A 27835-nucleotide genomic window follows, 5' to 3' on the forward strand; every position below is an offset into this window, starting at 1 on the left:
ATGGCAACAGAAAAAGATTTCCTCCAAGTTGACTGGAATAGAGACAGTTTAGGGGACAAAGAGGAAGACAAAACAGTGGGGCAGAAGGTACTGCCTGTCAGTGAATCCAGATGCAAAGGAGGCATGAAAATTCAGTTCTACTTTCAGGACCAGCTGGCCCACTATGGCACAGCCCATTCATTCATTCTAAATTATCATCTCCCATTATGCATACTGTATTTAAATATAGCTATGTGCTAGAAATAACTTTGGATAATAACTTTTGTATAAATTTTAGAACATGATGGTAATAAATTACAGTATATTAGACAACCAAATTTACTTATTAAGGGTGTGTTATAGGAATTTTCCTGTGGCACAGTGAATTAAGAATTTGGTGTTGTCACTGCAGTGGCTTGAGTTGCTCGTGGGACATGGGTTTGATCCCTGGCCTGGGAACTTCTACGTGTCATAGGCATGGCAAAAAAAAAAAAAAAAAAAAGGTGTGCTATAGATTTTAAGATTTTTTTAAAGTCTCAGTCAACATGAGTTATTGCTTATGAATATGTAAGCTCCATAATTTTAACTTTTACCCCAAACTCAGTATAAGAAAATAGTTAATTGGAATTTTTGCATATAAAACTTAAGAGAGAATTTGATTCAGAAAATAAAATATTTTTAAAAGCCTGGACAAGTTTTATCTTCTTTCATTTTTTAAAAAGTTAAAAAAATTTAATTATATTTGATTTACAATGCTGTGCCGATTTCTGCTATATAGCAAAGTGACCCAGTCATATATGTATATACATTCCTTTTCTTATATTATCTTCCATTATGGTCTATTCCAAGAGATTGGATATAGTTCCCTATGCTTACAGTAGGACCCCATTGCTTATCAATCCTAAAGGTAATAGTTTGCATCTACTAACCCCAAACTCCCAGTCCATCCCACTTCCTCCCCCCTTTCCCTTGCCAACCACAAGTCTGTTCTCCATGTCCATGAGTTTGTTTCTTTTCTGTAGATAGGTTCATTTTTGCCATATATTAGATTCTAGATATGTGATATCATACAGTATTTGCTTTTCTCTTTCTGACTTACTTCACTTAGTATGAGAATCTGTAGTTCCATCCATGTTGCTTCAAATGGCATTATTTTGTCTTTTTATGGCTGAGTAGTATTCTATTGTGTATATATACCACATCTTCTTAATCCGTTCATCTGTCCATGGACATTTAGGTTATTTCTATGTCTTGGCTATTATGAATAGTGCTGCAATGAACATAGGGTTGCATTTATCTTTTCAATGAAAGTTTTGTCCAGATATATGCCCAGGAATGGGATTACTGGATAATATGGTAATTCTATATTTAGTTTTCTGAGGAAACTCCAAACTGTTTTCCACAGCGGTTGTACCAATTTACATTCTCACTAACAGTATAGGAGGGTGCCCTTTTCTCCACATCCTCTTCAGTGTTTGTTATGTGTAGGCTTACTAATGATGGCCATTCTGACTGGTGTGAGGTGGTACCTCATTGCAGTTTTGATTTATATTTCTTCAGTAATTAGTGATGTTGAGCATTTTTTATGTGCCTTCTAGCCATCCATATGTCTTCTTTGGAGAAATGTCTATCTAGGTCTCCTGCCTGTTTTTTGATTGAGTTGTTTGGTTTTTTGCTGTTGAATTGTATGAGTTGTTTGTATATTTTGGAGAATAAGCCCTTTTAGGTTACATCATTTGTAAATATTTTCTCACATTCTCTAGGGTTGTCTTTTTTTATGGTTTCCTTTGCAATGCAAAAGCTTGTAAGTTTGATTAGGTTCCATTTGTTTATTTTTGTTTTTATTTCTATTGCTTTGGGAGACTGACCTAGTTATCTTCTTCCATTTTGATTAACTTTGTGTAGTGAATGGAAATTACTGATCGAATAGCAATACTTGCCACAGCTTAATATCGAACACAGACTAATGTTCATAACTGGGAGGAATCATTGGCAAATTCAGGACTGATTTTGATTGTATTGATTTTCCTTTTCCAAGACGAAATTGTTGAACAAGAAACTTACAACCTCATTATTAATTTGAGAAATGACAATGTTATTGAATTTGGTTTTAAGGGTTTGAAATTTAAGATTCTGAAATTTGCACATGAGTATAATGCAAAATTTTGGTAATGTTTAAATTATATTTAGAACAAAACCATTTTTCTCAACCAGTATTTATCTTGGTGAAGAAAAATTGTCTTGTGGGTGATTTCTAACGTAAGCCTCAAGGGAAGAATGTTGATTGCTCATGTATATTCTGTCCCACACCTCATGTTCAAAAGATTCAAAGATGAGAAAATTCAACTTCTAATTCCAAAGTTCAGATTGAGGACTGAGACAGAGAGGCTGCACTTTAGGGAACAGTCTCATTTTTCAGTCCCCTGTGAATCTGTGGAATTGTTGGCTTCATGTCCATGCTTGCTGACATCTTGAACTCTTCTTGTATTTGCCATTGTGAATTTGGAGTCATGTATTTCCAGCTCTGACACATCAGAAAAAAAATCCTGAATCAAAACATTGTCACCCTAGTGCTTTCAATATTCTCAGTAATTAACAGTCCAGATGATCCAGCAAACTATTTTAGAAGAACAACTTCCCTGTAGAAACATTGCTTAACTGGGGTCCATTTTGTCTTTGACTCTCATAAGATCCTTCATCTCATAGCTGGGTTCTGGTGAAGTTTAAGAGCAAGGAGAGAAAAAGATGAAAGCATTCTCGAATTTAGCACTTGTCAAACTTGCTTCTTATTGAAATCACCTGGGAGTTAAAACTATCCTGATTCTTGAGTACCATGTCCAGAGATAATTATATAGCTGGGGTGGGAAGCAGCACCAATAGTGGAAGTTTTAAAAGCTCTCCATGTAATTCTGATATGAAGCCAAGAGACCCATGCTGGCTTACAGGACTGATGTTATTAAAATTTATATCTCTTTAATCGACAAATTGGTTCCAGAGACATAGACAACTTGATGCTTAAGTGCCACTCTGATCCTTTCTTAGGCTCACTGGTTTTCTCGGACCATTGAAGACCTTATTATCCCAGAAGCATTCATGCTCCTGGTGTTTCCACTCTACCTCATATTACATTAAAATGTATCCACATCCCACATTCACTGTAATTGATACATAATTATGTGAGTCAAATTGTAGTTTGAATTGTTAACTTAAAAAAGGTTGTGGTCATTTGGGGACAGGTCTCAAACATCACTGTAGACCCTTGCAGTTTCTTGGCATCAGTGAATAACAGAGCTAGAGCCCTTAGTACACTTCCTTAAGAGTACAGGTAGAGAACAAAGACGTGAATCTTGCTTACCTGCACTGCCTCCATGAAGTACAACCTGATTCTGAATCTTTGAGCATGTTCCCAGACCCAGTCTCAGATGTTAAGCACCTTCAAAGCCCCAAGCTATCAGGCTTAGCTGCTGGCAACATGAATGAAGATAATACCTTTGCCTTTGCCAGCTCACTTGTGGACACCCAGAATTCTAGCTGCAAAGCTGGCCCAGCAGCTAATTACAGAACTCTGTGACATGCCTGGGTGGGGACAGTAACTGTCTCTCATCCATTGCCAGTCAGTGATGACAGCAGAGCTTCTACCGTAATAGCTGTGAGGCACATCTCCAAGTGGCTGGCCCTGGTCAGTCAGCCAGGGCAGACCAACTGGCCAAGAAAGCACTGTCTGAAGGTACAGCCTGTACAAACCTGTACCTCATTATCATTTAAACCTACTTTAACTATGCAAATGCACTGGAGAACAATTTTACTGAAGAAGAAACCCGAATGTTAACAAGGATATAAAGAAGTACTCAAAAACACAAGTAAACAGAGAAAATGGCAAATTAAAACAGTAAGGTAACCCAATCCTGGCTGTGCTTTAGAATCACTTGGGAAGATAAAACAAGCAAACAAACAAAACCCAATACCCAGGCCCTACCCTAAGAGATTTGGATATAAATGTACTGGGTGGGGCTCCAGCATTGGTTTTATTTCAAAGTTCCTGAGGTGTTTCTCCAGGTATTACACACCCAGAATATAAAGGCCTATTGCCACTGGTGGTAAATACAAAACTGGGTAAGTGCTGGTAGGCATAGCAGTGATTCTTGAGAGAATCTGGCACTACTTGGTTGAATTAAGGACATACAAATCTCTGCCTCAGCAATTCTGCTTCTAGCTATATGTATACCAAAGATGTTTTTCCTTGGATCCATCAAGGGACTTGTACAAGGTATTTATTGCAACATTGTTTGTAGTGACCAGAAGCTGAGGACAGCCTGAATGTCCAGGTGGGAGAGTAGATGGGCCAATGAAGTGGCTGCACAAACAGCAGTTAATGTACCAAGTGCACTATCAATGGGTCTTGAGTGCACAGTGAAAACAGCAAGAATCTAAGACAATCATACTCATTTTGCAAAACCATTCATAAAAAAACACATTAAGAAGTTCCCTTTTGGTGCAGTGGGTTAAGGATCTGGAATTGCCACAACTGTGGCGAGGATTTGATCCCTGGCCTGGGAACTTCCACAAGCTGCAGGATGGGCCAGAAAAAAAAAGCGGGGGACACATTAAACATATGAGATGGAGGAGAATGAGATCAAGATGTAGAGATAAAGGTGAATAGAATGAGAGCCATGCCAGGATCAATGATGATGTGCTGTGAATTGATAAGCAAGATTAACTTGTCCTCTGCACCTATGTTAGAAGAAAAGAAATAAGTACTTGGGAATAGCAAGGAGGAGTAGGGAGAGCAAAGGAACTGAGAAACACAAAGAGATCTGATCTCTGGACAGTTCAGTTTGAGGCTCAATGCAGGATACACATTTGAAAGAAGCAGGAGTGAACAGTTCAAGTCAGAGTTCATTTGTGCATAATTGAAAACTCTGACCCTGGCTCAGAGGTGGAATTCAAGTGGAAGGAAACTTGAAGTTGAGACTTTTGAGGAAGTCCCTCTGGGATGATCTCCAGGCACTGAGCAGATTGATTTGGCCGAAAGATACACGTTGTAGGAGAGGGAGGTCATGAGAAACAAACACAATTGAACAGGTGAGAGATGAGACCACTGGGTTTGAAAGCCAGACAGGAGGAGTCAGAACTCAGTAGTCCATCAGGAAATAAAAAGCTGTTGCTAAGGGACAGACCTTGAAGTTTAGGAAGCAACATGTTAGCTGAGTGGGGGATAGATTGTTGGCAAGGTGGCCCTGGTAGCTGCTGCAGGAAACACTCTGGAGAACTGGCTAGATTTAAAAGATTGTTAAAATTGTTGCTAGTGTTTCAGGATTTGGGACATTATTTTAGCATGAAAATATTATGCTGTTTTAAAATATGAGGCAGCATGGTGTAGTGGTTAAAAGAATGGACTCTGAAGCCAAACTGCTTAGGTATATATTTTGGCTCTGTTGCTTCCTAGCTGTATGACCCTGACCAGTTGCTTAACCTCTCTATGCCTCAAAAATGGTGCCTTGTCTGTGAAATCAGGAAAATATCTGCTGGGATTGTTCTGAGAATTAAATGAGCTAATGTTCATAAAGTGGTTAGAAAAATTGCCTAGGACTTACTAAGTACTATTTAAGTGTTTGTTAAATAAATATAAGTGAATGACTCTCTTTTCTTAAGTTTGGGATACAGATGCCTTTTTTTCCCCCTACTTCAGGAGTGGTGCAGGAGGGCTTCTTTGATGGAAAGATGTCAGACTCTGAGCATCATGGGATAAGGATGGCTTCATGGATTTTAGATCCAGGGCCTTGAAGCCACTAAAAGACTGAGCCCTTATTCCAGGACCAACAACCTGAACACCCAAACCAGGTAATTCTTACATGCTGGATTTTCATCTCTCCACAGCTCCTCCCTTAATCCCTGGAGCAAGGTCCTTTTGTGTGGCTGACCTGGATTTTACGGTGAGTGCAGTTACCTGGACAAAGTGTAAAGACACAAGGTGTCTTTGGTCAATGGGGACTTTGAAGCAGGATGGCCTGGCCCTGTGAGTGGGCTGGACTTTGAGTGAGGCAGCACTTACATGGGGCCTGACACCTAGAGAAGAGAAGACATGGCCATGGGTCATTCAATATTGAGCCTGGTGAGGAAGACTTTCTTATTTAATTGAATTAATTTTCACATGTTCTTTTTTTTTTTTTTTTTTTTGTGCTATTTCTTTGGGCCACTCCCGCGGCATATGGAGGTTCCCAGGCTAGGGGTCGAATCGGAGCTGTAGCCACTGGCCTACGCCAGAGCCACAGCAACGCGGGATCCGAGCCGCGTCTACAACCTACACCACAGCTCACGGCAACGCCAGATCGTTAACCCACTGAGCAAGGGCAGGGACCGAACCCGCAACCTCATGGTTCCTAGTCGGATTCATTAACCACTGCGCCACGATGGGAACTCCCAATTTTCACATGTTCTTTAAGCCTAAATTGTTATCATCAAAAATGAGAGAGAGGAAAATGTCCTCCATTATACATTATGACCTTATGACCTTGTGGACATCAAGTTCTTTTCATCTTTGTTTAATTTCCTAATTTTTTACCTAAGAGATAATGGTGAAAACATACCCCCCCCAAAAAAAAAGATTTCTCTATCATTCTTTTCCTTAAGAAGCTCAAATTTCTGAAAGAGATATGGGAAAATAATTACAAATCCTTGACTTGAGAGTCATTTAGAGACAAGACTGAGGGGAAGGAGCAGGCAGGGGACTCTGCCTGAGGCCATGTGGAGAGACTGTGCCTAAGGGGTGACAGTCAACCTGGGATTTGAAAAAAGAGTAGTTTCCAGAAAACTGAGGCTCAGTTACCCACTGGTTGTGTGACTTTAGGCAAGTTACTTACACTTCTGAAGCTCAGTTTTCTTATGAGTGAAATAGGGTCACTAGTATTCACCCACTTGTAAATGTAATCATGAAGATTTAATGGTAAAATGCTTATGAAGTGCTAACACAGGCCTGGCACAGAATAAATCTAAGTGAATACTTGCTGGATGCATGAATGAATGGATTAGTGTGTATTGCATAGTCCTGAAAGGTCATGGCAAAGCTGGCAATACAGCATCACTGCCTAATTGTTGTTAGAATACTGTCTAATTTCACTTCATGTAGAATCTGAAAATTTCAAACTCATAGAAACAGTGTAGAATGGTAGTTGCCAGGGGTGGGTAAATCAGAAGATGTTGGGTAAAAACATCTGAAAGGGTAAAAGCTTACAGCTATAAGGTGAATAAATTTCTGGGCTAATGTAGAGCATAGTGACTAGTTAACAATGTTGTATTGTATATTTGAAAAATGCTGCAAGAGTAGACCTTTAATATTCTTTCCTAACAACAACAACAGAGTGAGAATTATGTGAGGTGAAGAATATGTGGACTAACCTTTCTGTGGTAAACATTTCATAATGTGTATGTATATCAATCATCACATTGTACACCTTAAATTTATACAATATTATATGCCAATTATATCTCAATAAATCTGGGGGGGGAAGGTACACACAAAAAAATGAGAGCATTTTTTCATCGATCATTTATTAAGTTCTTGTCCTGGTCACTGTACCAGATACTGGATTGAAAACTAAACTCACTTCTGTGAATTGTCTGAAGTCTAAAATGTGAAGTTTGTAAACTAACAGTAAAATTCCACTATATATATAGACACAATGAATCTCTGACCTTCATCCTTTCACTCAAAGGTGAAAATTAGAGACTAAGATTCTTTGTTGTCCTGTATTCAAATGTTCTTTTATTTTTGAATACACATGGGATTTTTTTTTTTTTTTTTTGCCTCAATGAGTTTTGGCTCAAGTTTAGATGCTGTAGTCAGTAGGTCTCAGTCAATTCTGGAGGATGTTGAGTGTGAGCTGCAAAATTCCTTATAGCTACTTTCAAGGCATGAGCTATTGAAGAAAGAATTGCACACCGAGAGAAAATAACTCAATATGAGTTTCCTCCAGAGGTTTGTTAAGAAATGGAACATGAATGACCCAGCCACAGACCTATACAGGGGTCACCTGAGTCTCAGGATCATATCTCTGGTGTTCAATTTCCAAATCTGTAACATAGTTGCTGTGTACCTTAAGTAAATTACCCAACCTCTCTGAACTTCAGTTTTCTTTTTATCTCCTTTTCTACCTGTAAAATGCATTTTGGTCATGTGGAATTCTTCTAAGTATTTATTCAGTAAATCCTTATTAAGGGCTGACCTCCAGCAGAGCACTGTGCCAGATGCTGGGGATACAGTGATGCTAAAAACTGCACAGTCTCTGTCATTGTGGAAATTCGAGTTCAAGAGGGATGATATATATTAAACAGACAACCATGCTCTATCTATCTATCCATCCATCCATCTATCAACTATGATAAGTACTAAGAAAGAGCACAGTGCTAGGAAGATTATAAAAGTAGAGTGATAAATTTAAATCAGAAGGGGAGATTTAAACTGAAACGATGTGTATTTGTTTTCAATGAGCATTATAAGAAATACTAAAAACTTTGTGGTTTAAAAAAAGCACAATTTTATTATTGTACTGTCCTGAAAGTCAGAAGTCCAACATGGGTCTCCCTGGGTTAAAATCAAGGTACTGTCAAGGCTATGTTCTGGAGGCTTTAGCAGAGAGCCTGCTTTCTTGCTTTATCCAGCTTCTAGAATCTATCTGCAGTCCTTGGCTTGTGGCCCCCTTCCTCCTCTTCCAAGTCACCAAAACTACATTTCTCCATTATTTTCATTGTCGCATCTCTCTCTCTCTTTTTTTTTGTCTTTTTTTTTTTTTTTGTCTTTTTAGGGCCGCACCCACAGCATGTGGAGGTTCCCAGGCAAGGGGGCGAATTGGAGCTGTAGCCGCGGGCCTATGCCACAGCCACAGCAACTTGGGATCTGAGCCACATCTTCGGTCTACACTCTACATCATAGCTCACAGCAATGCCAGATCCCCAACCCACTGAGCGAGGCCAGGGATTGAAACCGCAACCTCATGGTTACTAGTCGGGTTCATTAACCACTGAGCTGCAATGGGAACGCCTATCACATCTCTTTTTCTGACTCACTTCTGTCTTATTCTTCTGCTTTTAAAGATTCTGTGATTACACTGGACCCACCTGGATAATCTTCCTACTTCAAGGTTAGCTGATTAGCCATCTCAATTGTATCTATAACCTTAATTTCCATTTTGTCATGTAACCTAACAAATTCATGGGGATTAGGATTTGGCCATCTTTAGTGGGTCATTATTTTGTCTGCCACAGATGGGTAGAAATGAGACTATGGGTTTTTTCTTCTTTTTTTTTTAGGGCCACACCTGTGACATATGGAAGTTCCCAGGCTAGGGATAGAATCAGAACTGCAGCTGTCAGCCTATGCCACAGCCACAGCAACACCAGATCTGAGCCATATCTGAGCCTTAACCTACTGAGTGCGGCCAGGAATCAAACCCACATCCTCATGGATACTAGTTGGGTTCTTAACCTACTGAACCACAATGGAAACTCCCAGAAGAACATGTTTGAAGGGTGGTGAGAGTGGGGAGTAGTGATGCAATGTAAGGTTTTAGAGTAGGTGCAGTTAGAACTTGCAGGATCTTTTTTGCCTTTTTAAAGATTTGCGATTTCTTCCTATATGCAGTGGGAATCCTTTAGAGTACTGAGCAGGATTTGGCATGATGTGATTGGCATTTAAGAATCACTCTATGTCCTTGGAGGAGAGTAGACTGGGTAGGCTAATGATGCAGCTACTGTAGTTACCAAAGGAAGAGATATGTATGAGAGTCTTTAATACAGAGCCTGGCAATCAGTAAGAAGTCTCATGTCTTTAGTTCTTCTCCATTATCAGGCTGTTTTCCAGAGTCTCCCTCACAACACAGATTGTTTTTCCCCACTTTGCTTGTCTCTCAAAGGCTTTCTTCAGTTATGATGTACACCTTCACTTCTTTTTGCCAACCTCCATTATCACTTAAGATCTTGTTCAAGATTCATACTTCTAAGAAGCCTTCAGTGACTGATCTGCATTAGTCACTGCCTTTGCTTTATGCGTATTTTTTTTTTTTTGTCACACCCATGGCATATGGAAGTTCTGAGGCCAAGGATCAAACCTATACCACAGCAGCAATCCAAGCCACTGCAGCGACACCGGTTCCTTAACCTGCGCCAGAAGAGAACTCTGCTTTATGTGTATTTTGAATATCATTCTCTGCATGTTTATTGTCAGTTTTACCACATTCCTCCTAATTGAGTCTACTCCAGCATCTCACAGCAGCTTCTGTCCTGACCAAATTCCAGAGCTACTGTAAGTGAGACAGACCAGATAGTTAAAGCTCAGTTTCTAACACTAGGGTCCTGGGGTCTTAAATCATCTACTATGCCCTAATGTACCTAATAGTTCACCCTTGAGATGAGATATAACAATCCAGTGCTGACCACTTGGAGGCCTGCTTTATTCAGGATACGTTAGGTTTTGCTGCAGTAACAAATAGCATGCGTATTATAATGGCTTATGACAACAAAGACTCAGGCTAATGGAACCTGGCCTCTTTGTGGAACATTGCCATTAACCATGACTTTTGACCTGTCTCAACCTTAAATGCTCCAGCCTCAAAGTGATATGCCTCTCTTCTACTGACTGTTCTGGCCAGAATAAACTTGACCTCAAGGAGACTGAAAAGAAATAGAGGAAGACAGAAAGTGTAATTCTATCATGTATTGGAAGAGCTTGTATGACTGATACTACTTTCATTGTGGTCTGGGCATCAGAGCTCATCAACATTTTTCTTTTTAGGGCCACTTCTGCAGCATTTGGAAGTTCCCGAGCTAGGGGTCGAATCAGACCTGCAGCTGCTGACCTATATCACAGCCACAACAACGTGGAATCCAAGCAGCATCTGTGGGCTACACTGCAGCTTGCAGCAATGCCAGATCCTTAACCCACTGATCAAGGCCAGGGATTGAACCTGCATCCTCACAGAGATGATGCTGGGTTCTTAACATGCTGAGCCACAATAGGAACTCCCAACATTTAATGCTGTCCTTGATTTGAGACCCAAATTATGATAGTGGAGTTTACAAGTCAAAGTCCTTTCTCTATGATGCATTCTGTAGGTCTAGAGATCCCCCTGAATCTCCTTTCTGAGGTCCTATTCTAGAATTAGCTTGTTTTCCTTGGGTTCATGAATAGGGCTGGTAGCCTTGTCCCATCCCTTAGAACTAGGGTCTCATCTACCCAGGTGCTAGAGCCCTGATTCCTGTAGGCAAATCAAGACAGATGACAATGAATGCTCAAACTTCTGATCATTCTCTAATTGAATTGCATCTATGGGGAAGCCTTGATATTTTACTTTGGATTATCTCATACTCATTGTTTTCCTGAATGCCAGACAGAGATTCAGTCTTGTAACTCTTTCCTTCTGCATGGGAATTTCAAAGACTCTAATGTAATTTGGGTCTAAATTTCAGCATCCTTTCCCTGGTAGGCAAGTCTGCTTTGGGCATTAATGACACTCCTTTCTTGCTGCTGGAAAACAAACATGCTGTCTTGATATATCCTAAGGTATATCCCAAGAATATCTAGGTTTTTTAAAAATATTTTTCTATCCATAGAGATTGTCTCTAAATATTTTCCCTCTCCTTTATCTCCCAAAATTTTCTCAGCATTTGAAGTGCCACAGTGAATGTAGTAAGCATTTAATAACTAGTTTTTGCGTGAATGAATGCAGAGCCACAGACTTATCTTGAAATTCATGAAATATCACTAAATTATTTAGTATTTCATCAGGAAAATGAGGTAATGCTACTTAATTCAGGAAGGTATTAGGAGGATTAGATATGATCAGTGTGGTATGTACTAGAAAGGCACCCCTTCACAAGAAATGTCAGTAGTATTAATGACAAAATATGGCTGAGTCAGAAACCACGGGGTAGAACAGCACCCATTTAGTGTGGCATTTTTCAACAAGGGACAAAACTTGTTTTCTTTCTTTCTTTCTTTCTTTTTTTTTTTTGTCTTTTTGCCATTTCCTGGGCTGTTCCCGCAGCATATGGAGGTTCCCAAGCCAGGGGTCTAATCGGAGCTGTAGCCACCGGCCTATGCCAGAACCACAGCAACTCGGGATCTGAGCCTTGTCTGCAACCTACACCACAGCTCACAGCAACGCTGGATCCTTAACCCAGTGAGCAAGGCCAGGGATCGAACTTGCAACCTTATGGTTCCTAGTCGGATTCGTTAACCACTGTGCCACGATGGGAACTCCCAAAACTTGTTTTCTTATCTCTCCTGTAGCTTTCTCTTTACGTGAAGGAAAAATAACCTCTTAATTTATTTAAATTTTTATGGTTTTTTTGGGAAGGGCAAGAGAGGTAGATTCTCAAATATGCAGATGGTTTTAGTTTGTTCACTCTCTCGCTTGATCATTTTTTTGCATGTTCATTGCATTGGTTTGATTTTGACTTCATACCTAAACATTTGTTTTACAACTTCTTTGTATTTTGAATGATTATCTTATCAAGTTTAAATTAATAGGAAATACAGATCTAAATACTGTACTGAAGCCTTTGAAATCTTCTGTCTGTCTGTTTGGTATCGTTTTAATCACTCAACCCAACATAATGAACTGTAATAATGTCCTGGCCTAAAAAATTTGCTAAAGATGACAGAGCTGGAGCTGTCATGTTAGTTGTCACCACACAGAAAGACCAAAGCAAAAATACAGAAGTGTTTTGATTAGTATCAGATCATGGTGAAATTTCAGTCATGGAGGTATTTGAGGTGGGTAACTTTATCAATAAATTGTTTTTGTTGTAATCTTTAAGAGTACAGCGTATTTCATTTTATAACAAATGATATTTTAATGGGCTCTACATTCTTTTGGCTAAAAAAATTGCCAGTTGTTAAAGGTCTGTCAACCACTCCAATTAATATAGACTTCTAGATTTTTTTTTTTTTTTGGCTTAAAATTCTGCAGATATCAACGAGCTTTTTCTGGGAGATATTCAGCATTCCAATGAGAGTTACCTATATTTCTTTTTGTGTTGTAGTAATCCAGGTGTGCTTCACTCTATTGGTCTGAGATGTGGAAAAAGCACAGTGTTCTTTAGAAAATAAAGTTTCAATTTTACTGAAAATTTCTTTTACAGCTATTTAATTTTTTATTCTTACTTTGGCTCTTATAACAGTTCATCAGTTAAGGATAGTGAGGGTGAGACTTTGATTTTATTTTGCCAGTGACTTATGGTATACACTATGGAATTTTACCAACTCAGTGGTTATGGAACCCCAGGGCAGAATTTAAATATGTCTTAGTACCATAAAGCCATGCTAGATATTTTAAAAGCTCAAGTAAAATATGTATTCTATTCAAATGAAATTTGTTCACGAGACATATTAAATTGATTTTAAATTTATTGACTTATCCAGTGGTCATGGTCAGTACTAGTGAATATCCTAACTCACATGGGTTCCTTATAGCTAAGTGACTAGATGTCTTGGTTTGCATGGGATCCTGTTGCTTCTGTAAAATTAATTGTTAATACTGCTTTCTTTTGTTCTCAGAAGTATTTTCGGTTTGGAGTGATAAAATATATGATCACTCTACTTATACTGTCACAGAAGCCATAGTTTCATTGCCTTAGTTTCATTATGGAGGGGTGAATTGTTGTCTCTTCTTAGAACAAATCCCTTTCCTAGCTTTTTCATGCCTTTTATGTTCTGTAGATCCCAAGACTGTTTTACTTTGCTTCTGTGGACTCCAATGGAAACTTTTAGCTAAAGGAGGCATATGTGAGAGAACTTTAGATATGATAAAAAAAAAAAGTTTTGATGTATAACGAGTATGTGCTTTACCACAAAAGAGCAGGAATTTTTGCTCTTTTGTTCACCACTGAGCACTCAGCATCTTGCACAATGCTTGGATATAGTAAACTCAATAGTGCTTAATGAAGGAAGAAGCAATTTAAAAATTTACTCATTTTTTAATTTAAGAAAATTCAGGTTTCTTTACACACACAGTTTTCTTCCCTCAGGATATGAAGACACTCCATAAACACCCTTGGAATCATTATTTAGTAAAATATTCCTCAAACATTGTTTGAATAAATATTACTTGACTTTCGGCCAGAAAAGTCAAGCTCCCAGACCCTGCTGCTAAAATTCTGGTTCAGTAAGTCTCAGATGACTCCAGGTCTATAACAGGCATCGTATTTAGGATCCTTTCTAAATCTAGGTCTTTGAAATATTTGTTTTACTTTGTTTTCAAGAGGACCTTTGTGTGACTTCCTACTAGGCTGTCCATCTTTCTACAAAGTCATTATTAATAAGCTAATTATAGAGAGAGTATTAGACAGGAAGAAAACTGGGTTCCCCACACAACTGATTTGATCACTTCTCCTCTTTGGACACAAGTTTCCTCACCCTTAAAATGACAGGGCTTTTTTGTTGTTGAGTTATATGTTGTTTTTATATTTTAGAGATTAAGTCCTTGTCTGTTGCATTGTTTGAACCTATTTTCTCTCATTCTATAAATTGTCTCTTTTTTTATGGTTTCCTTTGCTATGCAAAAGCTTGTCAGTTTGATTAGGTGAAATTGATTTATTTTTGCTTTTATTTCTGTTGCTTTGGGAGACTGACCTGAGAAAACATTTGTAAGATTGATATCAGAGAGTGTTTTGCCTTTGTTCTCTTCTAGGAGTTCGATGGTGTCTTGTCTTACATTTAAGTCTTTAAGCCATTTTGAGTTTCTTTTTGTGCATGGTGTGAGAGTGTGTTCCAGTTTCATTGATTTACATGCAGCTGTCCAGTTTTCTCAGTAACACTTGCTGCAAAGACTGTCTTTTCCCCATTTTATGTACAAGCACATGAAAAAATGCTAATATTATTGATTACTAGAGAAATGCAAATCAAAACTACCATGAGGTACCACCTCACACCAGTCAGAATGGCCATCATCAATAAGTTCACAAATAACAAATGCTGGAGGAGGTGTGGAGAAAAGGGAACCCTGCTGCACTGTTGGTGGAAATGTAAGCTGGCACAACCACTATAGAGAACGCTATGGAGGTATCTTAGAAATCTATACATAGAACTACCATATGACCCAGCAACCCCACTCTTGGGCATATATCCGGACAAAACTTTTCTTAAAAAAGACACATGCACCCGCATGTTCATTGCAGCACTATTTGCAATAGCCAAGACATGGAGACAACCTAAATGTCCATCAACAGATGAATGGATTAAGAAGATGTGGTGTATATATAAACAATGGAATATGACTCAGCCATAAAAAAGAACAAAGTAATGCCATTTGCTAGAGACTCTCATACTAAGTGAAGTAAGTCAGAAAGACATACAAATGCCATATGATATCACTTATATCTAGAATCTAATATATGGCACAAATGAACCTTTCCACAGAAAAGAAACTCATGGACTTGGAGAACAGACTTGTGGTTGCCAGGGATGGGGAGGGAGGGAGAGGGATGGACTGGGAGTCTGGTGTTAATAGATGCAGACTGTTACCTTTGGAATGGGTAAGCAATGAGATCCTGCCATGTAGCATTGGGAACTATGTCTAGTCACTTATGATGGAGCATGATAATGCGAGAAAAAAGTATGTATACATGTATTTGTAACTGGGTCACCCTGCTGTGCAGTAGAAAATTGACAGAACACTGTAGACCAGCTATAATGGAAAAAAATAAAAATCATTATACATGAAAAAAAAAATGACAGGACTGAACTATGAGACTTCTCAGACCTCTTGCAGCTCTATATTCAGATAATTCTTATCTTTGAAAACTAATAGATATTTGGCCAGTTAAAAAGTACTACATAAGACATTTTCATCAAAAGAAGTGTAAGTACTTTGTTGCTTTATTTGTAAGAAATTATCTATGGACAAATTACAACTGAAGAGGTATTTTTAAACTTTTAGGTTACTTAAGCATCATTCTTCATAAATAACTTTCCACACTAACTAAATTTGGAATTCCCTCTATACATGTGTTGAGAGCTGATTGATAACTTTTTAATTTGAGGTCAAAAATGATTTCTTAACTTTTTCCAATTGTCTTTTAGATTCTGCCAAAGATATTTCTACAGATAAAAAAAAGTCCTTTGCTTTTGAGTGTAATTTACAAACGCTAGAAAAGTACCACATACTTAAGTGTCCAGTTACTGAATTTTAAGCAGAAATAGAACTAATCTTCTGGGTAATTGTGCCAAATAGATCTCACAAGATAGAAAGAGAAAGGGACCCTGTCGATATGTTCCCAGAAATTTGTCCATCAGATTAACTATCTGTATTGAATTGGGGCTTGGAGAAGTATAAGTCAACTTATTTTTTTTGGAAGTGTGGACCAAGTTAGATTAACTTTTTTTTTAGAAACAGAGAAAGAGAATATATTGAGAAAGTGCTAATACTGAGGGGGAACTCAAGAAGATCAAGACTTGATGAGCAGGGGAGCACAAAGGCCTAAAATTTTTTGCCATGGAGTTCCTGTCATGGCTCAGTGGTTAATGAATCCGACTAGAAACCATGAGGTTGCGGGTTTGATCCCTGGCCTCGCTCAGTGGGTTAAGGATCCAGCATTGCGGTGAGCTATGGTGTAGGTTGCAGACGCGGCTTGACTCTGGCATTGCTGTGGCTCTGACATAGTTTGATGGCTACAGCTCCAATTAGACCCCTAGCCTGGGAACCTTCACATGCCCCGGGTGCGGCACTAGAAAAGACAGAAAGACAAAAAAAAAAAAAAATTTTTTTTGCCAATAAGAGGGCAGAGATGTTCTTGTCTGGTTAGTCAAGAAGCAACAACAACATTCATGTATTTCAGAATTCTATCTTGGGCTATTCCTGAAATTAGAAGGAAGCGTTTGGTGAAATGATTTGACAGGAGAGAGAAAAAAGAATTGTATAACTGCAGTTTTGTTCTACCAGGCGGGCTGCCTCATGATGTAGTTTTGAGGGTATAATCACAGAGGTGGGATTGATTTTCTTGTATCCTTGTGTAATTGCTTAACACCCCACTTCTTCCTCTAAGGTGTAGCCCATGTAAAGAGTAATTATTTATTGTTTAGTCTAATCCACACTAGCACTGATGTCTCATAGTAGGTATTAACTCAATTATTTCTCAAGGTTGCAGGTATAAAGGGCAAAGAACAAGCTGAAAAATGTTTCTGGAGCTAAGCTTGTAACATTGGTACTTCAAGAATGGACAGAAAACATGGGAAATACATAGTGAATACTGAGCACTCTGGAAACCAGCCAGTGAGTATTGGTAGAACCATGGTGGTATGTTCTGATAGCTCAGAGTCTTGTTTTCAATAATAATACAACTCTAATTTTTTTTATTACAGCCTGGTTCTTCCCCAAAATAAGTTCTTAATCAACATTGTATGTGGAAGACAATTTTTAGCTATTCTATTGTTTCTTTTTAGTTAAAAAACTTGTATTTTTTTTTCTGTATATCAATACTGCATTATTGAGGATTTTTTTTTTTTTTTGGTCTTTTTAGGGCCACACCTGGCATATGCAAGTTCCCAGGCTAGGGGTCAAATCTGAGCTGTAGCTGACAGCCTACACAATAACCACAGCAACGCCAGGTCCAAGCTGAGTCTGCGACCTATACCATAGCTCACAGCAATGCCAGATCCTTCAATGGGAATCCTTAACCCATTGAGTGAGGCTAGGGATCAAATCCTCATCCTCAGGGATACTAGTCCAGTTTGTTACCACTGAGCTATAATGGGAACTCCGAGAAATTTATTTTACTACTCATTAATCTAAGATATTAGCAATTTGGGGTTAACAGTTTAATAAACTGTTCAAATAATTCTCTACAGTTATCATAATTCAAGTACAATGAGCCTTCAATTGATTGTATTAACACATCATGTTTTTAAAATGTGTATAGATTTTTATGTTAACCTGGATTTTTAGTGTAATGTGTAGATTTGTCAGAACTCAAAGATTTCATATATTCTTGAATGTCAGAAGTTAATCTTGTAAGTGGCCTAGAAAGCAAATTATCTAGCAAGTCCTTTAGCTTAGCCTCTACGTAATTGCCTGTGAATTTTTTTTTTTTTTAGTAAAGAATTGTATTCAAGTGAAATATTAGAGGTCAATTATATACAATGTTATTTGACTATTGCTTATGTTTTGAGAAGAAGCAATTTAGTACTCTGTGATTTGAGACTGCCTTTTATGTAACCATGCATCTGACTAGAGCCCTTGATGCTAGAAACAAATGGAAATGTATTGAGAGAAATCAGCATAAGTTTGAATGGACAGTTACATTCTGTAGGTAAAATATTTTTGTTCTCCTGCACTAACAAGGTAGTTATAAGGCAGAGAAATTGTTCACTTGATTTTAGGTCAGCATTCTTTTCCCCTAAAGATGTTCTTCATGGTTTTTCTAGTCTTGCAGCCATGTCGCTGTATCTTTACAGTGTCAAGATACTCAGATAAAAAGGTCCCTTTAGTAAGGAGTTTGTCATCTTGAATATTTCCCCAGACAATCCTGAGAATTTTCGAATAAAGGGCACATATCTTTGTCATTGACTATTTCACTTTACATCTGGATATTTAGATATAGTGTAGAGAAATTCTTTTTTTTTCATTGAGAATCATTTTCACCAATGGATTAAAAAGCAGTTGAAGGCTACATAAAAAAATTAAAATTTAGGAGTCTCTTTTTCCCTTTTATTAAGCATGAATTGGTAATCTCTTTTAAGTTACAGTGTAAAATTTAAAATTTTATTCCATGAACATAACTAATGCATATTAGATGTATATCATGGAGATTATTGGCTTCTACTAAGAGCTAATTAACTATAATTTATAGCTACCCAGCTGCTCAAATTTTAACTTTAGAGACTCTGATCTCAGTATAGTCATCCACCATCTTCCTTCTCTTAAATATTTTCAATTCTGATAAGTTTGGCCAGTGAATTTTTATTTAATTACAGAAGTTCAAAAAATACTGAAGTTCATCAGCTACAAGCAAATTGAATACCTGAAGAATAGTGATAGTAATAATACACAGAAACACAAAGTTTTATAGAATATAAATATTTATGATTTTTTCAAAGTTACCTGTTTAAAAAGATGGAAATTCATTAAAAGTGCCTGTGTGAACCATATCTTCTCTTAGTATCACTGCATAGCTATCTTGTTTATTTCTTTGGTGTGATAGTGTACCTTTAGAAAAACAGAATTTTTTGTGCCCAAGTATATTACTTCTTGACTGTATTTACTCATAATATACCCCCTTTTATTCTTAGTTATAGTTGCTCAATGGCCAGTATCTGCCCATCTATTTAGCCTGATTGTTTTAATAGAAATTAGAGATTAATTGAACTAGCAACCTCAATAGCATTTTTTGGGGGGGCAACGGTGGCATATGGAAATTCCTAGGCTTTTGAGCTGGGGGTCAAATTAGAGCTGTAGCTGCTGGCCCACACTGCAGCCACAGCAACGCGGGATCTGAGCCTCATCTGAAGCCTACACAAGACCAGAGATTGAACAGCGTCATCATGGATACTAGCTGGGTTCTTAACCCACTGAGCCACAATGGGAATTCCTCAATAGTATTTTTAATAACCATTTAGGATTGGGTATTTAATCAGTGTAATTGAGAGAGTATAGTTAAATAATACTTTCATTGTCCTATGAGAAAAAAATTTAGATAAGCCTATAATATTTTTTGGCTGTAGCAAATTACATTTAACAGTTTATACCTCCCGTAAGTTTGTAACACAGATTGCTCTCCTTCTTTTTCTTAAAACTGTATCTGCAGTTAATCTCGCTTCAAGAAAAACCTAACTGCCAAAACCTTTCTTATTTGAACCCAACCTTTTATTCATTTACTTAAAAAAATTCAACATGTGTTTAAAAGACTTTCATGTAATAGGCATACATGTACCAAACACCAAGTATAAGCATTAAACTACTACAGATATAGTTCAAAACTTTGTTTTTCAGGGTTTTTTTATTGAATACATTTGACACATAACATTGTGTAAATTTAAGGCGTGCAGTGTACTGCTTTGATATTGTTATATATTGTAATATGATTGCCACTGTAGTGATAGTTATCACATTACATACTTATAGTATAAGAATGTTGTCTATATTCATTATTCTGTGTATTAGATCACTACTCATTGCAAGTTTGTGAAATCTTTTGTTTATATCTTCCCCAAACTATTCCCTTCTTCCTTTGTTCTACCTACTCCATAAAGACTGTGGTTGATATAGTTGTACTCAAAACATTTTCCAGCTTCCAGTCTTTATCATATTTATCTGCACATATTTTATCAAATTCAAACAAGTCAGTTGTGCTTAACCAATGAAGTATAAGATCTGTTAAGAGTAGAAAAATTAAATAAAAACTAGAAAATGCATGTTGAGAGACTGCCAAATGGTTTGTCTTCCACAGGTCTTTCATGGACTGCCTAGTTCCACCGAAAACAGAGGATGGTATTAATAATATTAAGGCTACAGGACCCATTCTGGTGTGAGGAATTTTAGTTAATGGGATATGCACAGATGGATTCTGGTCTTACTAGACTTAGAAATCCTGGGTACTAGAACCTGAATGTAACTTTGTTATTATTTTGAAAACTTCATTTTAAAAACTAGTTATAGCCTTGTAGAAAATTGCAAACATAGTACAGAGAGCTCCCATACACATAGCATTCAACTTCTTCTGTTTTTCTTCCAGTTTTATTGAGATATAGTTGACATATAGCACTGTATAAGTTTAAGATACTTGGCATAATAATTTGACTTACGTACATTATTAAATGATTATCACAATAAAGTTAGTGAACATCCATCATTTTATATAGATATGAAATTAAAGATATAGAATTTTTGTGATAACTCAATATTTACTTTCTTAACTTTTGTATATAACATATAGCAGTGTTAATTATATTTATTGTATTGTATATTACCTCCCTAGTACTTATTTATCTTGTAACTGGAAGTTTGTTCCTTTTGACTGCCTTTATTCAGTCCCCCCTCTCCTCCATGTTCCCACACCTCTGGTAACCACAACTCTGATCTCTTTTTCTATGTGTTTGTTTGTTTTTGAAGTATAGTTGACCTACATATAGCATTACATTAGTGATTTGGTATTTGTATACATTTCAAAATACTCACCACAGTAAGTCAAGTTATCACCAAAGATATTACATAGTTATTGACTATATTCCACACACTGCCTATATTATGCTTATGATTCATTTATTTTGCAACTTGAATTTTTACCTTGTACTCTCCCTCACCTATTTCCCTTACTAGTTCCCTCTATTATTAATAGCTTACATTAATATGATATATTTGTTACAATTAATTAACCAATGTTGATACATTGTTATTTTAAAAACTCTGTACTTCATTCAGACTTTCTCAGTTTTTACTGATTGTCCCCTTATCTGTTTTCCACAGCAGTGGCTGCACTAACTTACATTCTCACCAACAGTGTATGAAGGTTCCATTTTCTCCACATCTGGGGCTTTTTAAAATAAGATCTTCCTCCATCAGTTTGCCATCTAATGCTGTTTAACAAATCCATTAAATATTGATGAAGACAAAAGATAATGCCTGAATTTTAACATGAATAATTATATAAAGTAATTAAATGTAACTTATGATGACCCAATTAGATTCTCTTGTTTTGAGAAGAAATATAATAAATGTATTTATTTATTCCTCAGTCAGGTTTCAAATAATCTTATTTGATCAAATATGCTGTAATATGTCACAATCTGATTTATATTTGTCAGAAGTATATTACTTTAGACATAAAATACAATAGTTTCTTATTTTCCTCCCATTCTTTTCTGCATACAGCCATTCTCGAACCTTAGAAACCATGAGGCTCACAGTTCACCATGTGGTTTTACAACACCACTTGATGTAACTGGTGATGCCGGTATCAATTTAACTGATGTCTGCACCAACAGAGAGACTCTTGGACCCTTGGAATTTCCAAACAGCGAACTCCAACATTGTCAGGTAATGTTTAGGGCAATACTTCTTCTCTGGGTTATGATATAATCCATGTGGAAATGCTCTTGATCTAATATTAGAGAAAAATATTCAATTTCAAATCATTCTTTTGAAAATCTACAGCATTATTTGAACATGTCAGATCACTGAGATGGAATGCAAAAGAGGTAGATTTATGGGCTCTTCATTTGAACTAATAATCTTGATGTAAAGAAAAAATAAAGTTTAGGAAAAATATTATAAGGGTCAAAACAAAAAAAAGGGCAAAGATTGAGGTTCCTTTGTTTGCAGAAATGAGTAGGTGATGACAGCAAATACATTGCCAATGACTGACATTGTAACTCTTGCTCAGTGGAGGATGAAGGCGTGTGGTAAGACCTTGGGGCCCTAGTCTGTGGGTGATCTGCCTCCCTCTTTTCCCTTCTTGCTTCTAAGCCTAATTGTGAGCCTTCCATTAGCCTCCTGTTTCTGACTCTGTGTTTTCAACCTTGACTTAGAAACTGTTTAGTGCCCAGAAGCAATTTCCTGTATTCTTTACCTTGTTTCTCATTATTCTATTTTCTTTGCCTTAAGATCTGATCTCTGTTTTCTTCTCATTACACTCCCCACTGCCCAGTGAAAACTTGAATTTGATTCATTGCTAATAATGCCTGCCAGTTTGGTTCAATTCTTCTGGCTCTGGACTACACTTCTTCTCTGATTTATCCTGCTATAGAGACAGTTTGGAAAGACTTTGATAAAATAAGAGAGGATAACCTCTTTATGACAAGAGATTTTGTGCAAGAATGCTTTGCTAGGAAATTATTTAGTGAATATATCTCTGATGACCCCAAACAAACCAAACCAACCAGCAAACTGAAAATTATTTCAGATGCTTCTACTCAGCTATGGATGGAAAACAATGCAGTCTTAGAGGTTTAGGTTGTTTGCAGTAATTCACACTGCTAGATAGCAGCAGTAATCACACTTGAGCCCATGTCTGAGGTCAGGTTAAGAGGAATATCTATCAATCTTGCTCCTCTTTTTAAAAATTGAAGCAAAAAAGTGAGGGTAATTTTGCCTTTGGTTGTGGGCATTGTCCTTCCTCTCTTCCACCTTTAATTTCCTTTCTAAGGCTTAGATGACATGGGTATTAGTCTTCAGGCTCTCTTAGTTGGTGCCCTGAATTCCCTTAGCCTTGGTACTCAATGCCCTTGAACTGTCTGATTGCCTAGTGAGTATCACTCTCAACACCCAAGTGGAGGTTATTATCTGAGATAGTGTCCCATATTTTGAGATACCTAAGAGCTACCCTACATGCTCCAAAGACATATGCACTCTTTAGCTACTTTAGTGATCATTTTAAGTCATCAGAAAAGGGATAAGAAAGAGCTAATTAGAAAAATTAAGTGTTTTTGAGTGCTTAGAAAGTGCTAGGAAAACATTCTCCATACTATTTTATCTACTGTTTACAACAACCTTATGAAATAGATGATATTATCCATTGCAAGGGAATCAAGGTTTTGCAAGACAATTCAAATTTTCAAATGTCGTTATCCAGTAAAAGGTGAATTTAAAATTTAAATCTAAATCTGTTGGATTTCAATCCTCATGCCCTTAATTACTATAATGCACTGCCTTTTGCAGAAATCTAATTTGGAGGATGTTTCTTATTCTATTTTTCTCAGTGGCAGTTTGAGGTAGATATTATTAACCCCACTTTTAATATAAGGTATGTTGAGAATCAGGCAAGTTAAACTTGCTCAGAATATTAATGGTACGGAATACAAATTAAAGACCTGATTTCAAGGCTAACATGTTTTATAATATACGATATTTCCTCTACAATAACAAATTATAGATAAATAGATAGAGGAAGAGAGACAGAGACAGAGAGAGCTTACAAAGTAATTTTACTAAAATTCATCTCTATTTTAATCTTATCACATATATTTTGATGGACGAAAGAATAGGATCAAAGAGGTAAGGCATCTTATCCAAGGAAAAGAGCTGGTAGCAGCAGAAGCTGGATTTCAGCAAATGTTTTCAACTCCAAATTTTATGCTGTCAAATACTAACCTCTATGAAGAGTTATATAGAATATTTGATTAACTATTAATTAATGCATTTAAAATGGAAGGCTACAAAGCAGACACATTTCTGATAGTTGATGGGCCAAAAAGGGGAAAATTTAATCAGATGATCTTTTGAGTCCCTCAAATCACTATACAGCAGTGAGCTACACATCTATAGATAATTCTTCTGATAGAGGGAGGAAAAAAGTGTTTTTTATTATATATGTTTTAATGTTAAATACAGACATATAAAAAGAAAGCAGAGATATCAGTGAAAACTTCTTTATTCCTAGTACGAGAACCAAGTCTTTAAATGAAAACTTAAATTTATGTCAGTATTTCTTTTCTTTTTTTTTCTTTTTTCTTTCTTTTTTTTTATTTCCCCAATACATTATTTTTTCTACTGTGAGAAAAAAGAATGTATACATGTATGTGTAACTATGTCAATATTTATTATCACAGGTTATTAAGCTATTTTATGTCTATATATTCTTTCACTGAAGTAGTCTATTATAAAAGGATTATTAATGGCATTAATTTTACTTGTAAAATTTGGTTTCAACTTTATAATTTTACTTAAATCCTTGCCAGGTGACACGGTATTTCTTCAGTGGCTGGTCTCTGTGGAGAATATTCCTGGTTTGTCTCTTAGCTTGTGTGATAACAACAGCAATTGGAGTACTCATAGTGTGTTTAGTGTATAATGGGAAAAATAATAATGCTTCCATTGTTATCCAACTTCCTGAAAGCCATGGGACAACCTCATCAACAACTGCAACAACCTCATCTGCTAGTTCTGAAACTACGCTTGCTGCCACAATAGAGTCTGCCACAACATCCATCTCCACCCCCATTACTACAAACACTGCTAGCACTTCAACAGAAAATACCAGTGTAACACCGATGGAATCAACAAAAAGTACAGTAGCAGCAGCCATCACTTCATCTGAACCAACTACAACAAACACGGGTAGCATGACCACCAGGGCCACAACCATGAAAACCACTGCTGCTCCTCCCATTTCTACTGAACCTACAACTACCACAGTTCCCACCAGTTCAATTGTGCCAACTACCACAACAACTGCCAGCACTACCCCTGAGGCTTCAACCACAAGTGCCGCCACCACTGCTTCCCCCACTTCTTCTGAACCTACAGCCACTACAGTTGCCACCACTTCAACTGTGTCAGCTACAACAGCTGCTAGCACTACCCCTGAGGCTACAACTGCAACAGCTACCACCACTGCTTCTCCCACTTCTTCTGAACCTACAGCCACCACAGTTGCTACTACTTCAACTGCACCAGTGACCACAGCTGTTAGCACTACCCCTGAAGCTACAACCACAACAGCCACCACTACTGCTTCCCCGACTCCTACACAACCTACTACCACTACACTTGCCACTACTTCAACTGCACCAGCCACCACAACTGTTAGCACTACCCCTGAAGCTACAACTGCAGCAGTCACCACCACTGCTTCTCCCACTTCTACCCAACCTACCACAACCACAGTTGCCACCACATCAGCTCTGCCAACCACCCCAATAACTGCCAGCACTACCCCCGAGGCTACAACTGCAATAGCCACCACCACTGCTTCTCCTACTTCTCCTGAACCTTCAGCCACCACAGTTGCCACTACTTCAAGTGCACCAGCCACCACAACTGTTAGCACTACCCCTGAGGCTACAACCGCAACAGCCAGCACTATTGCTTCTGCACCTATGACCACCAGTTTACCTGACCTATAACCATTGTTGTTACTACTTCACCTGCACCCAGTACCACAACAACCACCAGCAGTACCTCTGAGGCTACAACTGCAGCATCTATCACTACAGTTTCTCCCAATTCTACCTAAACTATTACCACCATAGTTGCCACCACTTCCAGTATTTCAGCTACCACAACAACCACCAGCTGCAACTGCAACAGCTTACCACTACTGCTTCTCCCACTTCTACTGAACCCCCAACTACCAAAGTTCCTACCACTTCGATTGCACCAACTACCATAACATTTAGGACCATTCTGTAACCTGAACCTACCACTGTAACTCAAGTGTTTTTTCTCAATCGAAGTCAATTGTAAATACCCTTTGAATTGTATTCATCGCCACGGCTATCTGGTTCAATTTAACTGAATCTGTGACCATGATTACTTTTTTGAATCTACTATTACTGTATTATAATACAAGTTCAAGCCCTTCTGTTCCACAGTGGTAACCCCTCTCTCTCAACTGAAGCTCCAACTATATAAAACATTCAACAACTTGGCCTCAATTATGAAATTTTTCATTTTAAATGCACCTATAGAATTAGGTTAACACTGTCTCCAGACACTACTACCTTCTTTTCCACTGAATTTGCACTACTGCAATACCTACCTTCATTTCAGTGAATGAATCTAGTCCATATTTTGGCATAATATACCCATCATCTTCAACTCATTTTGTCACCTCCTAAAGTAAAAATAAAGTCAACAAAGATGCTACCAACTCACCTGACTTTTATGCACAATACCATCATGACCTCAACTGAAATTATCTTCAAAATCTTGTAATAGAAACAACAATACCTGTTAATAGGAAATTCAAACATAGCTAAGTGATTTACTGTCTCAATATAGTTAGCAATTTCACTTCCTCTTCAGATGAATCCATAGCCACAACGACATTGCATCAACAATATATGTTAACACTTAACTTCTATGGAGACTTTGTGATAGGGACCACCACATCATTTAATCCTATACTCTCTCTACCATTTCTACAACACCACCATTTCTACTGTACAAACTACCACACCTACAGACCTCACCAAATCCTCCAATACTGAATCTATAAGCTCTGTGACTTTTACTGTATGTTATTCAAAGCTATCCATTACTTTGTCACCTGACTCTATGCTTCCTCTGTTTATGGTATATCCAGTACGTCACTACGTAACACACACTCAACAGAAATGGGAAGTTCATAATGATCCCTTCCATTGGAACTACAGTTAGGATGCTTGCAAATTAAATCCTAATATTCATTCTCATGACTCCCACCCCAGAAACTATACCTTCTATTTATACCATAGGTGATTTCAATTTCAGTAACTATGAGCATATAACTAAACAATTACCAAAATCACTTCTAAAACAAGATTATCTAATATCTATTTCAGTTGTCATGAAAATGATAATTTCATCCCCAAACAATATTTAGATTTAACACAACTGTATATTAGACCTGATCATTTAATGTGGATAGTCTCTACTTTGTGAGGTTTTAGATAATACAATTTTCAGACGAAGTAAGTCCAGTCCATTTTCTTGTGTTTGAAAAGTGTTAACGATTAAATAAAAAGTTATTACATGTGAATATTCCAAAATTTTAGTCTCTAATACATGAATTCCATATATAGTAGGGAAAATTCATTCTATATTGTAAGAGTGTATTAGGTATGTTTACTTATTACATAATTTTTTTAGATTGTGCCAAAATTATTTTCATTTCATTCTCTTTAAATCATTTATCAAAATACTTATATATCAATATAAGTAATATTTTAAATGTGTTATCACTATTTTCAACAAAGAATTTTGTTTTCTACTACTTTTTTGCAGTAATTTTTTTTTGTCTTTTTGCCTTTTCTAGGGCTGCTCCCGTGGCATATGGAGGTTCCCAGGCTAGGAGTTGAATTGGAGCTGTAGCCACTGGCCTATGCCAGAGCCACAGCAACGCAGGATCTGAGCCGCATCTGCAACCTACACCACAGCTCACGGCAACGCCG

General features: G+C 37.4%; 1 protein-coding gene across 1 annotated transcript; it reads left to right on the top strand.

Annotated features, from left to right (window-relative positions):
* Nucleotides 1–27321, top strand: LOC125120745 (cell wall protein DAN4-like). Its single transcript, XM_047769185.1, has 3 exons — nucleotides 1–87; nucleotides 21837–22001; nucleotides 24641–27321. The coding sequence occupies exons 1-3, from the start codon at nucleotides 1–3 to the stop codon at nucleotides 25805–25807; spliced, it is 1419 nt and encodes a 472-aa protein (XP_047625141.1). The 3' UTR covers nucleotides 25808–27321.
* The last annotated feature ends 514 nt before the right edge of the window (nucleotides 27322–27835 follow it).

This window comes from Phacochoerus africanus, chromosome 2 (genome assembly GCF_016906955.1).
Source record: "Phacochoerus africanus isolate WHEZ1 chromosome 2, ROS_Pafr_v1, whole genome shotgun sequence".
NCBI classification, from domain to species: Eukaryota; Metazoa; Chordata; class Mammalia; order Artiodactyla; family Suidae; genus Phacochoerus; species Phacochoerus africanus.

Bases quoted from the DNA above. Each gene is read 5' to 3' on its own strand.
- LOC125120745 (XM_047769185.1), top strand. From the start codon at position 1: ATGGCAACAGAAAAAGATTTCCTCCAAGTTGACTGGAATAGAGACAGT. The intron at 88-21,836 runs GTACTGCCTGTC...TTCTGCATACAG, and splicing joins ACAAAACAGTGGGGCAGAAG to CCATTCTCGAACCTTAGAAA. The intron at 22,002-24,640 runs GTAATGTTTAGG...AATCCTTGCCAG, and splicing joins GCGAACTCCAACATTGTCAG to GTGACACGGTATTTCTTCAG.